This window comes from Dromiciops gliroides, chromosome X (genome assembly GCF_019393635.1).
Source record: "Dromiciops gliroides isolate mDroGli1 chromosome X, mDroGli1.pri, whole genome shotgun sequence".
In the NCBI taxonomy this organism is placed as follows: Eukaryota; Metazoa; Chordata; class Mammalia; order Microbiotheria; family Microbiotheriidae; genus Dromiciops; species Dromiciops gliroides.
The window spans coordinates 31,131,934-31,146,553 of NC_057867.1; the positions used below are offsets into that span (position 1 = coordinate 31,131,934).

Consider the following 14,620-nt stretch of genomic DNA (forward strand, 5'->3'; position numbering starts at 1 on the left):
TCTCTCATATTTCTCCCCCTTTCTCTCCATCTGTATCTCACATTTCTCTTTCTCTCATATTTTTTCTTTTTCTCTCATGTCTCTCTCATATTTCTCTCCATTTCTGTTTCTCACATTTCTCTCTCTCTCTCATATTTCTGTCTCTCTCATACTTCTCTGTCTTTCTATCTCTCATATATCTCTCCATTTCTGTTTCTACCTCTCACATTTCTCTCTCACACATTTTTCTTTCTCTTTGTCTCTCTGGGTCTCTGTCTCTCATATTTCTTTCTGTCTCTGTCTCTCTCATATTTCTCTGTCTTTCTCTCACATTTCTCTTTCTGTCTCTATGTATCGTCTCTTATATTTCTCTCTCTCCCTGTCTCTCATATTTCTCTCCCTTTCTGTCTCCATCTCTCACATTTCTCTTTCTCTGTCTGTCTCTCATATTTCTCTCTGTGTCTCTCTGCCTCTCTCTCTCTCATATTTCTGTCCTTTAGTCTCACTGCCTCATATTTCTCTCTCTGTCTCTCACATTTCTCTTTCTCTCTGTCTGTGTGTCTCTGCCTCTCATATTTCTCTCCTTGCCTCTCTCTCTTTTTATGTCATATTTCTCTGTTTCTGTCTCTCTCATATTCCTCTCACACACACATTTTTCTTTCTCTGTCTCTTATATTTCTCTTTCTCATATTTCTCTGTCCTTCTGTCTCTCCGTCTCTCATATTTTTCTCCCTTTCTCTCTGTCTCCTTCCGTTTGTCTCTCTCTATTTTTCTCTGTCTTTCTCTTTCTCTCTTATATATCTGTCTCTCTCATCTTTTTCTCTCTGTCTCTGACATTTCTCTATCTCTGTGTGTCTGTCTCTCATCTTTCTGTCTCTCTCACACACATTTCTCTTTCTCTCTGTCTCTGTGTGTCTCTATCTTTCATATTTCTCTGTCTTTCTCTGTCTCTTGTGTTCTCTTTCCCCCACCCCGGGACAATTTTGGGGTCATTATAATTATGGTGTTCAGTTTTATTTACAAAGCTCTAGTTATTGTGTAAATTGTTTCCCTAGTTCCATTTCCTTCACTCTGTTTGCTTCTCTGTAGTTATTGTATTCATCGTTTCTTATAGCATTTCATTACATTCACATACAACAATTTGTTTAGCCATCCCCAATTGGTGGACATCTACTTCATTTCCAAGTTTTTATCTGCCCAAAAAAGGGCTGCTCGAAATATTTTGTTGTATGTGAAGCTTATCTGTATAGATAATAATCCTGGATATAGCTGAACTATGCTACTAATAAGACTAGGTAAGTTCTTGATCCTTACCACAAGCAACCACATAGCACAGGAAGGAAGATGACTCTTTTCTTCTCCTTTCTTGAGTTGGGCACTGACATTAAAGAAAATTTTGAAAATAGACTGTTTTGGGGGCAGCTAGGTGGTACAGTGGATAAGGCACTAGCCTTGGATTCAGGAGGACTTGAGTTCAAACCTAGCCTCAGACACTTACTAGCTGTGTGACCCTGGGCAAGTCACTTAAACCCCATTGCCCTAAAAAAAAAAAAGAAAGAAAATAGACTGTTTTTTACTAATGCAGAAATATGTTTAATATGATTGTACAAATAGAACCTGTATCAGATTGCTTTCTGGTTTAGGGATGGGGGAGGGAAGGGTGGGAGAAAAATTTGGAACGAGAAATCTTATGAAAACAGATGTTGAAAACTACATGTAACTGGAAAATAATAAAATACTTTTATGATTTAAAAAAAAGAAAATAGACTGTTTTTCTTTGTTATCTGCCTACCTCTTTGTGTCCTATATCCTGGAGATAGCCAAACAGGGATTCAAACCTAGATCTCCTGATTATCATTACCATTAATATGAATATTGACATTTGTATAGCACTTTTTCTGAGGCAATTGGGGTTAAGTGACTTGCCCAGGGTCACACAGCCAGTAAGTGTTAAGTGTCTGAGGCCAGATTTGAACTCAGGTCCTCCTGACTCCAGGGCTGGTGCTCTATCCACTGAGCCATCTAGCTGCCCTGTATAGTACTTTTAATACTTTATATCAATTTACAAAGTACCTTACATGTTGTCATATGTGACCCTTAAACAACCCCATGCTCTTGTCCTCCTTCCTGGACAATTTGGTCCCTTGTTCCAAGACCTGGAACTCCAGCCTATAGTCAGTGACTTTATTTTTATCTAAATCCCAGTGTGTTCACCTAAGTCTTTCCTATCCCCTGAAGTGCCTCAAGCTCCAAAATTGCCTAATTCTCGATATTAGTGTAGCTAATCTCATCTCGACCGTCGAAAGAAAAGAGATCTTATTGATTTATACTGACATATGAATCAGTAGGATCCTTAACTTTCCCTAGAGGTATCTGCAATTCTGAGTTTCCATGTCACACCCACCAGATGGACAAAAATGACAAATGTTGGAGGGACAACAGAAAAGCAGATACATTAATGCACCACTGGTAAAGCTGTGAATTGATCCGGCTTCTGGAAGTCAATTTGGAACTATGTATGCCCCCCGGTACTAAACTGGGCATGCTCATTAACCCAACTATACAACTACTAGTTCTATACCCCAAAGATATCAAAGTAAGAGGAAAAGAACCCACCCATAGCAAACAACTAAAAACTAAGCTGCAGAATAGCTGAACAACTTATAGTAGGTAGATGCTGGGACAGCTAGATGGCACTGCAGCGGATAAAGTTCGAGACCTGGAGTCGGAAATACTCGAGTTCAAATCTGGCCTCAGACACTTACCGGCCTATGGTTTTGTTTTCTTTCTTCCCAGTTTGGGAATTAGCATCATTTTTGTTTAATAGGAGTTTGCAAAAATAGAGAAAAGACGGCATACTACCTATAATTTAGATAAAATCAGAGTTCATTCTCCTTCCTGACATTTACAAGGGCATTCTATCTAGGTTTAGTCTTTTTTCTTTTACAAGTTCATTTTCGGCTTGGTCAAACTCTTTTTCTAAGATCGAGTTATTTAAAGTCTCTATTTCTTGTTCTATGAATTATTTATTATTATTAATTATTATATTATTTCTTATTCTATTAATCTAGGTAGGTATTTAATGTTTTTACAGGTATTCATATATTTCGTTTAAATCATAAGATTTGTTGGCACATAATTAGGCAAAATGATTTCTTTTTTAATTTATGGAATAAAACAAGCATTTCCATAACAGTATAATTTTTTTTAAGATGATTGCCCATGAAACCACAAATCTAATTTCTTGCTTACTATTCCTTTTTTTTTTTTTTTGTGGGGCAATGGGGGTTAAGTGACTTGCCCAGGGTCACACAGCCAGTAAGTGTCAAGTGTCTGAGGCCGGATTTGAACTCAGTAACTCCTGAATCCAGGGCCGGTGCTTTATCCACTGCGCCACCTAGCCGCCCCTGCTTACTATTCCTTTTAAATATATAATAAAGTTATCGTGTAATTTTTTTCTTCCCTCCCCATCCCCAACCTAAAGATGACTACCATTAGACACAAATGTGTGTATGTGTGTGTAAAATCATTCTATACATACATATATACATATGTATGTGTATATACATATATGTGTGTGTGTATATATATATATACACACGCACACACACACACACACACACACATATATATATATAACTTCTTTCTGTGGATGCAGATAGCATCTTCCTTCATATGTCCTTTGTAACAATTTCCTTTATTTCTTTATCTTTTGTCAATTCTCCTTTTTCATTTTCAATCTCAGTCATTTGGTTTTCAAATTAACTAATGATTTATCTATTTTACTAGTCTTTTCAAGAAAAAGAGAGCCACTGAAGTCCCCAACAATTATTGAATTGCTATCTATATCTCCTCCCTACAGTTCAATTAGCTTTTCTTTTAATCGAACAGAGGACTTTGAAGCATTACTTTCTGTTGAGAAAGCCAGAACTGGTTGGAATCTTTGAAATGCAAACATCAAAGATGAGAGAAACCCAGAAAGGTAAATACATTGGAGAAATTGGAAGGGACTGAAAAAAGTACTTATATTCATCATCACTTTAGAATGCTGCCGTCTTCATGGGTCGATGAAGGAGTAAAGAAAGATAAACTCATGGTGTGGGTTTGGTTTTGTGCTTTTGGGGGTATGATTTAAGAGAATTTTCTTTTTTTTTTTTAGAGGGCAATTGTTTTATTTTGTTTTGTTTTTGCAGGGCAATGAGGGTTAAATGACTTGCCCAGGGTCACACAGCTAGTAAGTGTTAAGTGTCTGAGGCCACATTTGAACTCAGGTCCTCCTGAATCCAGGGCCTGTGCTTTATCCACTGCGCCACCTAGCTGCCCCCTGATTTAAGAGAATTTTAAAAGAAAGGAAGAGAGACTACACAAGGAAAGAAATGAAGAAGAGGGAGGTACTTAACTATTTCTCATAACTGGGATGTAACAGAAGAATATATAAACATAGGAATGGGTAGAACACGCATCACAGGAACCTTTCATGCTGATCTGTGCCAGGCAAAGGAAGGCTGAACACACACACACACACACACACACACACACACAGAGTTTAGTGCAGAAATATATTAAAGTCAACAGGGAAATATGAGATGGAGAGAAGGAAAGAGCAGGGGCGGGTTGTTAAGATGAGAAGGGAAAAAGATGAGCAAGCAAAACAAGTTTCAGCTATGGAGGACTGATTATGAATGGAGGGGGGAAGCTAGGTGGCACAGTGGATAAAGCACCAGCCCTGGATTCAGGAGGACCTGAGTTCAAATCTGAACTCAGACACTTGACACTTACTAGCTGTGACCTTGGGCAAGTCACTTAACCCCAATTTCCTCACCAAAAAAAAAAAAAGATTATGAATGGAGGGACCCAGATTTGGGCAAAGGGATAGAATCAGAGCACTCCAACTACAGTATATTTTATTAGTATGGATCCTGAACTCCCTTAATTTTGCCACTTTTTTTCTTTGTGTGAATCCTTATTGGGGCGGGGTGGGGAGGGAGAAGCCACTAAGGGGTTTCAATATATAATAATTCCTTTGTTTTTAATTTACAATACCATAGCATCATATACAGTATATATAGGAAATGAATTGACATTACATATGAAGTCAAATCTTGTAAATGGTGAAAAATAAAGAAAAAATCATTTTCAAAAAGCTATTAGGGGCAGCTATGTGGCATAGTGGATAGAGCACCGGCCCTGGATTCAGGAGGACCTGAGTTCAAAACTGGCCTCAGACACTTGACACTTACTAGCTATGTGACCCTGGGCAAGTCACTTAACCCTCATTGCCCCGAAAAAAAACCAAACAAACAAACAAACAAAAAAACCTAATAAAACGTCATGACTTGTGGCCCACCCTATATAATGTTTCTTCTCTTTGGCAGCCCGTCACCCCACTGCCTTCTTTGCAGGTGGTTGTAAAGAAAGTACTTTATATACCTTGAAATATTCTATAAATGAGAGTTATGATTGGCCCCCTTTTCTTGTTATCACCCCTGCTTGTAATTTTAGGCTAAATATTTAAACTTGTATGTACAAGTATCTCAAGCTTTGGGGAAGAAATATGATAATCAGCAGACATGTCTCCCTGCCACCACCAGCAGTGCCCAAGGTCGCTGCTGCTTTGCTTCCTTCCGATCCCCAATGGCTGTAAGAATTTACTTACATTGTGGCAGCTAAGTAGCACAGTGGGTAGAGCCTTGGAGTCAGGAGGACCTGAGTTCAAATCCAGTCTCAGACATTTAACACTTACTAGCTGTGTGACCCTGTGTAAGTCACTTAACCCCAATTGCCTCACCAAAAAAAATTTACTTACATTTCAATCATCTGCCCCCAGCCCCAGTGTTCAGGTCAAACTGGCAGAGACCTTCCAAAGGAGAACTTACCGGAGTAGGGTGGCCCTCTAGGTCACAGTCAATCTTCCTCAAGTTCAAAAGATCAGCTTGGTTCACATCCCCAGCCTCAGCCCAGGCAGCATACAGGATCGGAGCAGCATGACCCTGAGGGAGAACTCTCATTCATGAAAAAAGAAATTGAAAGTTTCTAGTGGTATTTGTTAAGGAATCCCAGAAGTAAGAAAGTTCACTCATGTCCAGATTGAAGACTTCACAAATAAATGGTCTCAGGTCAACAAAGGTTTTCATTTAAGAAAATATCAAAGGGATTATACTCACAATATCCATGTGGGATAGGTAAGGGCTAAATATCACTGCATAAATTTCTCAGACTCCAGATGAAAACTAAAATTGTGGGGTCTTGGAAAGAGTGTGAGATTTCAAGTCAGAAAACCTGACTGAATCCTACAGTGACCTTGGACAAGTCATTTAATTTCAGTTTCTTCCTCTGTAAATGAGGGGCTATATGACCTTGGACATCCCTTTCATCTCTAAATCTGTGATTTGAAAATTAATATTTCCTTTCCCTCCAATCTTGATCACATCGTACACCAAGTTAAGCAATTCCATACCTAATTTCCTAGTCAGCCCCTGGAAATCAAATGGGAAATAATTGGAGAAGGGAGAAATAGTACACATATATATACACACACATACAAAATATGTATATGTATATATACACATGTATAATATATTCTATATATGTATGTATGTATACATATACATATACAAATAAACTCAAAGTAAAGGCATGGATGAGGGTGAGAAAGCACCAGCAGTAGGTAGTACAATTGCATTAAATACATCACTTCATCTCAGTGGGTTTGGTTTTCTCATCTGTAAAACGAGGTGGATGAAATACATACTCTCAAAGGCCCTTTTAAAAGAATCTGGAGCGGGGCAGCTAAGTGATGCTGCAGTGAATAAAGTGCCGGCCCTGGATTCAGGAGGACCTGAGTTCAAATCCAGCCTCAGACACTTGACACTTACTAGCTGTGTGACCCTGGGCAAGTCACCTAACCCTCATTGCCCCGACAAAAAACAAACCAAAAACAATTAAAAATAAAAGAATCTGGAGAATGGATCTCATCAGTAACCAACATCCCCAACCTACTCCCTGCCATATTGAAGAAGCAAGAGCACCTTGGGACCTTGGGTCACATACTGCTAGAATCCCATGTGTGAATAAAAGTGATCTTTCTGAGTATGCCTCATCAGAGTCTAGAGAATCAAAGTAGGAATAGGCAAATTGAATAGACTTCAGTAAAATAGTATCTGATAGTTAAAGGTTTCCAGTTTAAAGACACTTATTGAAAGAAACATAAAAGGATAAGGTAACTCATCACAGCTCTGAAGCCATCTTTTGTTCAGTACTTCATCTATCTTCAAAGAGCCTTCATTGGCAGCTGTGTCCAGATACCTTGTCCCTCTTACCTTTGACAGAATAAACCGGTCATTGCTTGGATTTCCTGGTTCTGTTGGTTTATATTTCATCGTGTAGAAGAAGAGCACAGACATGATTTCGGCTGCACTGCAGCAAGATGTGGGGTGACTGAAAGAAAAATAATACTTTCCATTTTCATACAACACTAAGCTACTCATGACAAATTATCCAACTGACTGATCAGCCTTCTAAGAAGTAACTAACTTCTAAGTAACTACTAAGACTAACAAAACCATTTCTCCTGGACTACTATGACTCCAGCCAGGGGGGAAGAGACCAAGAGCCATTGCCTGATAAAAGCTTACTGCCTCATACTTTAAAATGATGAAATACCAAAGTGGTCCGCTGTACTTTTCTCAAATCAAAACAAAAATTTATCAAGCAGCTACAACATGCAAAGCAATTCCATCTTCTAGGTCGTTGTTGTTTCTCCTTCGTTCTTGAAGAGGACCATGACAGAGGTCATGACTTGCAGTGAATTGGACTCGAGTGAGGCAGGGCTGTGCAAGGTCACCAGCCTCTCTCTCTCTCCTCCAGAGCCATCTGGCTCCAGTGGCAAGATATGTTAATAGGATGATGGGAGATGGCCCCAGATGTTTAAAGCAATTGGAGTTAAGGGACTTGACCAGGGTCACACAGCTAGTAAGTGTCTGAGGTGCAAATTCAACTCGGGTCCTCCAAACTTCAGGGCCAGTGCTTTATCCACTATGACCCCTGGCTGCCCCATCTTCTAGGACAGCCATTGACAAGCACCAAAGATCTGCTCTCACTTGAACTTATTTGTGGCATTTTCAGAAGGCTAGGAATTTATTTCAGAAGTGTAATAAAATATCAAACCCACTAGAACAACATCAAATATACAATACCAACCTCTTTCAGGAAGTACTGAATGTTCTGTGAAGATCAGTGATATTTCTCTAGCCTAATAAATCATTGTGCTCTTCATTGCTTTGTATTTAGAAAGTTTCTAAGAACAGTTTCTAATAAGATATAGGTAAAACATATGAAGAAAAATAAAAACAAGCAAAACCACAACTTCCTTAGAAACCTGCAGAAGGTGGGGCAGTGGGTAGAGCACCAGCCCTGGAGTCAGGAGGACCTGAGTTCAAATCTGACCTCAGACACTTGACACTTATTAGCTGTGTGACCCTGGGCAAGTCACTTAACGCCATTGCCTCACTTAAAAAAAAAAAAACCTTTGATGTAAGAGAAGGCATAAGAAAGTCTTTAGACAAGAGATACACCTAGCACTAACTTGTTTGCTATCCCTGGAACACCTGTGAATTCTTTAAAAAGCCTGTTTCCAATTGTGTGTTGATCAACTGTGATAGACTAGATTCTTCTCACCAATCCAACGGTATAAGAGAGTTCCAAAGGACTCATGATGGAAAAGGCTCTCCAAATCCAGAAAAAAAAAAGGAACTGTGGAATATGGATGCTGAATGGACCATACTATTTCTTTTGTTTTTGTTGCTGTTGTTTTTCTTTTTTGAGGTTTTTCCTTTTTGCTCTGATTCTTCTCTTATAACATGACTAATTTCTGAAATATGTTTAATGTTATTATTATATATATAACCTATATCAGATTACGTGCTGTCTAGGAGGGGGGGAGGGAGGGGAGGGAGGGAGAAAAATTTGAAATTGGAAATTTTATGTAAACAAATGTTGAAAACTAAAATAAATAAATTTTTTACTTTAAAAAAGCCTGTTTCCAGCTTATACTATATATTAAATATACAGAAACAATCCCATTATTATCTAAAAAGGAATCAAAACTGCTCCCCTTTTGCAAACCTGAATATGTATATGTATATGATGTGTATGTGTGTATATGTCAGAGGAGAGGAGGGTGGGGTGTGTTTGGAAGATGCTGCTGCAAAGAGAATATATAAAATATATAATGTGATATATCATATGTGTGTGTGTGTGTGTTTGGGAGAGGCTGCAAAGACCATATATATATATATTATAAATATTATATATTTTTTTTCTTTGCAGCCTCTCCCAAACACACCCCACCCTACTCTCCTCTGACATGCACCCACCCTGGTATAAGCCCTCATCACCTTACACCTGATATATTGCAATAGCTGTTGGGGGGGGGGGAGTTGCCTGCTTGAAGTCTCTCCTCACTCCAGTCTATCCCCCATTCAGTCAGTGATTTTCCTAAATCACCAGTATGCAGGTACAATCATGTCTTTATACACACACACACACACACACACACACACACACACACACACTGCTCAAACTCCAGTGGCTCCCTATTGCCTCCAGGAGCAAATACAAAATGTTCCATCTGGCATTCAAAGCCTTTCATAACTTAGTTCCCTTCTCCCTTACCAAATTTCTTACACTTTACTCCATATCCCATCTTCTACAGGAAGCCTCCCACACTACCTCTTAATTCTAGTACCTTCTCTGTTAAGTATTTCTTATTTATCCTGTATATAGCTTGCTTTGTATATATTTGCATATGTTGTCTCCCTCATTAGATTGTAAGTTCCTTGATGGCAGGAACAGACTTTTGTATTTTCAATGCTTAGGACCATGCCTAGCACATAACAAGTGCTTAATAAATGTTGACTGATTGATCCTGTTGGTCTTTACTTTCTTCTTTTCTCTTCTGTACATTTTAAATGTTTCATTGATCCCCCTTTTTTTTGCGGGGCAATGGGGGTTAAGTGACTTGCCCAGGGTCACACAGCTAGTAAGTATCAAGTGTCTGAGGCCGGATTTGAACTCAGGAACTCCTGAATCCAGGGCCGGTGCTTTATCCACTGCACCACCTAGCCGCCCCGATCCCCCTTTTTTTGATCCCCCTTTTGACATCACTTTTATTAAGCCCTCCTCTTCCCCAAACCTCCCTCCACTAAAAAACAAATTAAAAAACTCTATTAATAACTAAGTAAAACATATCCACATGGTGTCCATATCCAAGGACATATGTCTTTCTGTACCTTTCCATCACCTCCCTGTCAAAAGGTGGGTAACAGGGGCAGCTAGGTGGCGCAGTGGAGAGAGCACTGGCCCTGGATTCAGGAGGACCTGAGTTCAAATCCGACCTCAGTCACTTGACACTTACTAGCTGTGTGACCCTGGGCAAGTCACTTAACCCCAATTGCCTCACCAAAAAAAAGGTGGGTATAAAAAAAAGTGGGTAACATGCTGCACTCATGGGTTCTCTGTTGATGACATGATCAATCACTGCATTGATCAGAATTCTTAAGTCATTCAAGGTCATTTTTCTTTGCAGTGTTACTGTCCTTTTATAAACTGTTCTACTGGTCCTATTTACTTCACTCTACATCAGTTCATACTATTGGGAATTCTCTAAAACTATCTTTTGTCATTTCTTACAGCGCAATAATATTACATTTGTTTACCATGATTTGTTCCACCATTCCTCAAGTGATGGACTTCCTGAGACTCTAGTTCTTTGCTTTACTTTTTTCCCCCTCTCCTTTTAATCTCTTCTTTGGGATCAGGAAGTTTGTTTTACTTCTGACTATTCCCAACATGGTATTTTTCTCCCTCATAACCCTACTCCCCATCCCTGCTTGTTTCCCTTTTAAATCTGATGTATTTCTACACCAAACTCTGTGTTTGTGTGTGTGTACAATGCTTCTTTGTCCATTTCAGATAAGAATGTAAAGTTCATCTGATGCCCGTTTCCCCCACCCTCTCCTCTGTGTACAAAGTACTCTGTGGTACTCTTCTTCTACTTCATTTATAAGAAACAGAAAGTTCCATCCCCTTTCTTCTTTCTATATCACAATCTTCCTCCTTTTACCCTCAGTCCTCTTCCCCCTCTTCAAACCCTCAGAACAAATCTAACTTACCCATCCCCACCTCCACCCCCTGTCTTTATTATTCAACTCCCTCAATATCCTTTGAAGATATTAAGGTTCTGAAGGGAACCTTTCTCCCCCTTTTAGAATGTTAGCACTGCATCATCATACAACCCCTTCTAATTGCTAAAATAAATTTCCTCTTCCAGGTTTCTCTAGACTCTTGTGTTTGCATTTCAAAGCTCCTACTCAGATCTAGTCTTAACAGAAATGCTTATAAAAGTCCTCTGTTTCATTAAAAACCCATTTTCCCCATAGGACTATACTTAGCTTTGCAGAGTAAGTTAGCCTTAGTTGTAGGCCTATATATATTTTTTTTTCAGGGCAATGAGGGTTAAGTGACTTGCCCAGGGTCACACAGCTAGTAAGTGTCCAGTGTCTGATGGTAGATTTGAACTCAGGTCCTCCTGACTCCAGGGCTGGTGCTCTATCCAGTACACCACCTAGCTGCCCCATATTCAGGCTTTTTAAAGGCAGCTAGTTGGCAATAGAGTGCTGGGCTGACCTCGTATATTTACTAGCTCTGTGACCAAGGAAAAGTCACTTAACCTGTCTGCCTCAGTTTCCTCATCTGTAAAATAGGAATAATAATAGCACCTACCTCCCAGGGTTGATGTGAGGATAAAATGAGATAATAAGTGCTTAGCACAGTGCCTAGCAAAGTGCTATATAAATGTTTGTAATTATTCTTTGTTTCTTAATCGTGATTCTTCAATTCTCTCTCGTCAAGTGTTTTTCATATCAAATATCTTATATGGCTTACAGGGGAGTCCTGTCTTGTTGCTCCTGAAAGGGGGTAGGTGGGTGGGTGTGGGTGCACACACGTGCCCAGGTGCGCGCATGCATTTGTGGATTAGAAGCCCCTGGTACAAATTTCCAGTGCTTAGCACAGTGCCTGAAATATAGTAAGCATTTAATAAGTGCTTGTTGACTGATTTCAGATTTTGCTGCAATAGGTGTAAGGGAGGTGAGCATCCTGTCTTGTTCTGTTTCGGCAGCCATTTTAGGCAGAAGTCCCCAAAGAAACAGTCTTTTATCAGAGAAATCAAAAAATCTATCAAAACTAATCCCGAGTTATCTTTATCTTAGGCATGTGGTAGGAATCTCGATAGAAATGCCAAATAAAGGCGATTTAAGTTCTCTTTCTAGACATCTGAGAAAACAGGCTTTCCCTGCCTTCCCCACCCCACCCCCCCCAAAAAACATTTGAACTGAAGCCTGCATCCCTGCCTCAGAAATGAATGAAATTGTGTAATTAGAAAAATACATATAAAAAACGTTTAAAGAAAAGAAAAAAAAATGGATGAATGAAATCAAACTGTGGTCACCTGCTCTTTTAAATTACTTCCTCTCCTTGTGAAGCTATCAGTCTACTTCCTCCTAATCAGGACGGTTCAGTTGGGATGATGATGCTAGGGCAAATCACGTCTCATATAACCGCCCCCCACCCCACCCCTGGCCGGCTTTTCGTGGGCCAAAAAGCGCGGCAGCGGGTTTTGTAGGGAGATAAAAATCATTTCCCACCTCTGCTTCCACGAGGTGGTGTCTTAAAGGGGCGGTGGCCGATAGGGTACACCCCACCCCCACTCCCATCTTCTGGCACTATCTATGGCATCCAACAGAACACTTAAACAGCCAATAAAACAAAACGTGGGGATGGAGAGAGCCCCGGCTCGAATACCCAACCCACTCGAGGGCGCCCAAGCTTCCGATCCCTCCGCTTATCCACATCTCTCGAGCCACCTCAAATGGGGGAGGGGAGGGGAATAGTAAAAGGGGAAGGGCAACGGTAAACCACATTCTCCCTTGCTAAACCTTCCCACGGAAGAAAGAATGTGTGGCATTACCCAGAATTGGAGGCACAAGTAGCCTGGATGGAGTGGATCCTCAGGCGATTGGCCACGTCTCGGAGAGCCTGGAGGGTCTCCTCCTGGGGCTGGGGGTGGCTAGCCATGATGCTGCCGGCCGAGAGAACGGGAGGAACCGACTTATGCCTCCTTCTTCTTGCGGCGCGTTTTCTTCACGCCCCCCAAGTCCCGCCTCCTCGAGGAAATGATCTCACCACAGCTGGGCGGTGATGGAGAAGAGAAGCCTGGCCGGGTTCAGGACCAGCCTGGGCTCCCTTCCCCATCGCGCTGAAGGAGCGGCGCGACCGCAGAGACGCGGACGGCTTTCGCTGCCCAATGGGTCCCTGGCCTTGCTTTCTAGAGCTACTGAGAGAGAAATTGCAGCCCACCCCCCACCCCCCCAAATGCGTGCGGCGGGCATTTCAATGGCAGAGGCCGAATTAAAACCCATGTCCTCAGACCAAAGACGCTGATGCTCCCAATACAAGTGGAATTGTTCTTTTAAAAAAAATGTTTTCATTTTTTTTGTGGGGCAATGAGGGTTAAGTGACTTGCCCAGGGTCACACAGTGTCAATTGTTTAAGGCCAAATTTGAACTCAGGTCCTCCTGAATGCAGGTCCGGTGCTTTATCCAGTGAGCCACCTAGCTTCCCCCCGAACGGAATTGTTCTTAATTCAAATCCAGTTGCAAAGCACACTTTGCATGGCACGGAAATAAATGTGTACCATTTCTGAAATGCCTCCTTAAAATTCTTCAGAAGGCGGCTACTAGGGGCAGCTAGGTGGCGCAGTGGATAGAGCACCGGCCCTGGATTCAGGAGGACCTGCGTTCAAATCCACCCTCAGACACTCGACACTTACTAGCCGTGTGACCCTGGGCAAGTCATTTAACCCCAATTGACTCAAAAAAAAATGCCAAAAGAAGGAGGCTACGATATTATTCTTTTTAGATCTAGCTGTGGGATTATGAGCAAGACATTTAAATTAAGAAAATGTTTGGGGGTGGGGTGGAGCAGCTAGGTGGAGCAGTGGATAGATCACCGGCCCTGGATTCAGGAAGACCTGAGTTCAAATCCACCCTCAGACACTTGACACTTGCTAGCTGTGTGACCCTGGGAAGTCACTTGACCCCAATTGCCTTACCAAAAAAAAAAAAAAAAAAAGCAGGGGCAGCTAGGTGGTGCAGTGGATAAAGCACCGGCCCTGGAGTCAGGAAGACCTGAGTTTAAATCCAGCCTCAGACACTTAACACTTGCTAGCTGTGTGACCTTGGGAAAGTCACTTGACCCTTATTGCCCTGCAAAGAAAAAAAGAAAATGCTCCCCAGCGTCCACACTCCCAGGAATTCTATTTGAACTCCTTAGATGTTAGGTGAAGTATGTAGATCAACAGGGAATAACTGGGGACAGAAGATAAATGATAAGAAGTGCAGGACAATTGTACAATTCACCTTCTGCGTACAGAGTACTAGACTTGCTCTTAGGGAAGAAATAAAGTTTGACTTTTGGGAAGTTGATAGTCTAGTGAAGGTGTATGACACAGACATAACTATCATTGCCCCCCAAAACCACATTTCTAAGTACACTAGATGGGGCAGCTAGGTGGCGCAGTGGA

At 41.0% G+C, this 14,620-nt stretch overlaps 2 protein-coding genes across 2 annotated transcripts in view; one reads left to right on the forward strand and one right to left on the reverse strand.

Annotated features, from left to right (window-relative positions):
* Window positions 1-13,214, reverse strand: part of TKTL1 (transketolase like 1) — a 39,301-nt gene extending 26,087 nt beyond the window's left edge. The window contains exons 1-3 of the mRNA XM_043974085.1: window positions 13,007-13,214; window positions 7,299-7,416; window positions 5,856-5,969 (exon numbers count right to left, since the gene is read on the reverse strand). Of these exons, the coding sequence (XP_043830020.1) occupies window positions 5,856-5,969; window positions 7,299-7,416; window positions 13,007-13,113 (339 nt within the window). The 5' untranslated portion in view covers window positions 13,114-13,214. The remainder of the gene's footprint in view (window positions 1-5,855; window positions 5,970-7,298; window positions 7,417-13,006) is intronic.
* LOC122733909 (NADH dehydrogenase [ubiquinone] iron-sulfur protein 5-like) overlaps window positions 13,112-14,620 on the forward strand; it is an 8,586-nt gene continuing 7,077 nt past the window's right edge. Inside the window, exon 1 of the mRNA XM_043974620.1 lies at window positions 13,112-13,233. Coding sequence (XP_043830555.1) covers window positions 13,112-13,233 — 122 coding nt within the window. The remainder of the gene's footprint in view (window positions 13,234-14,620) is intronic.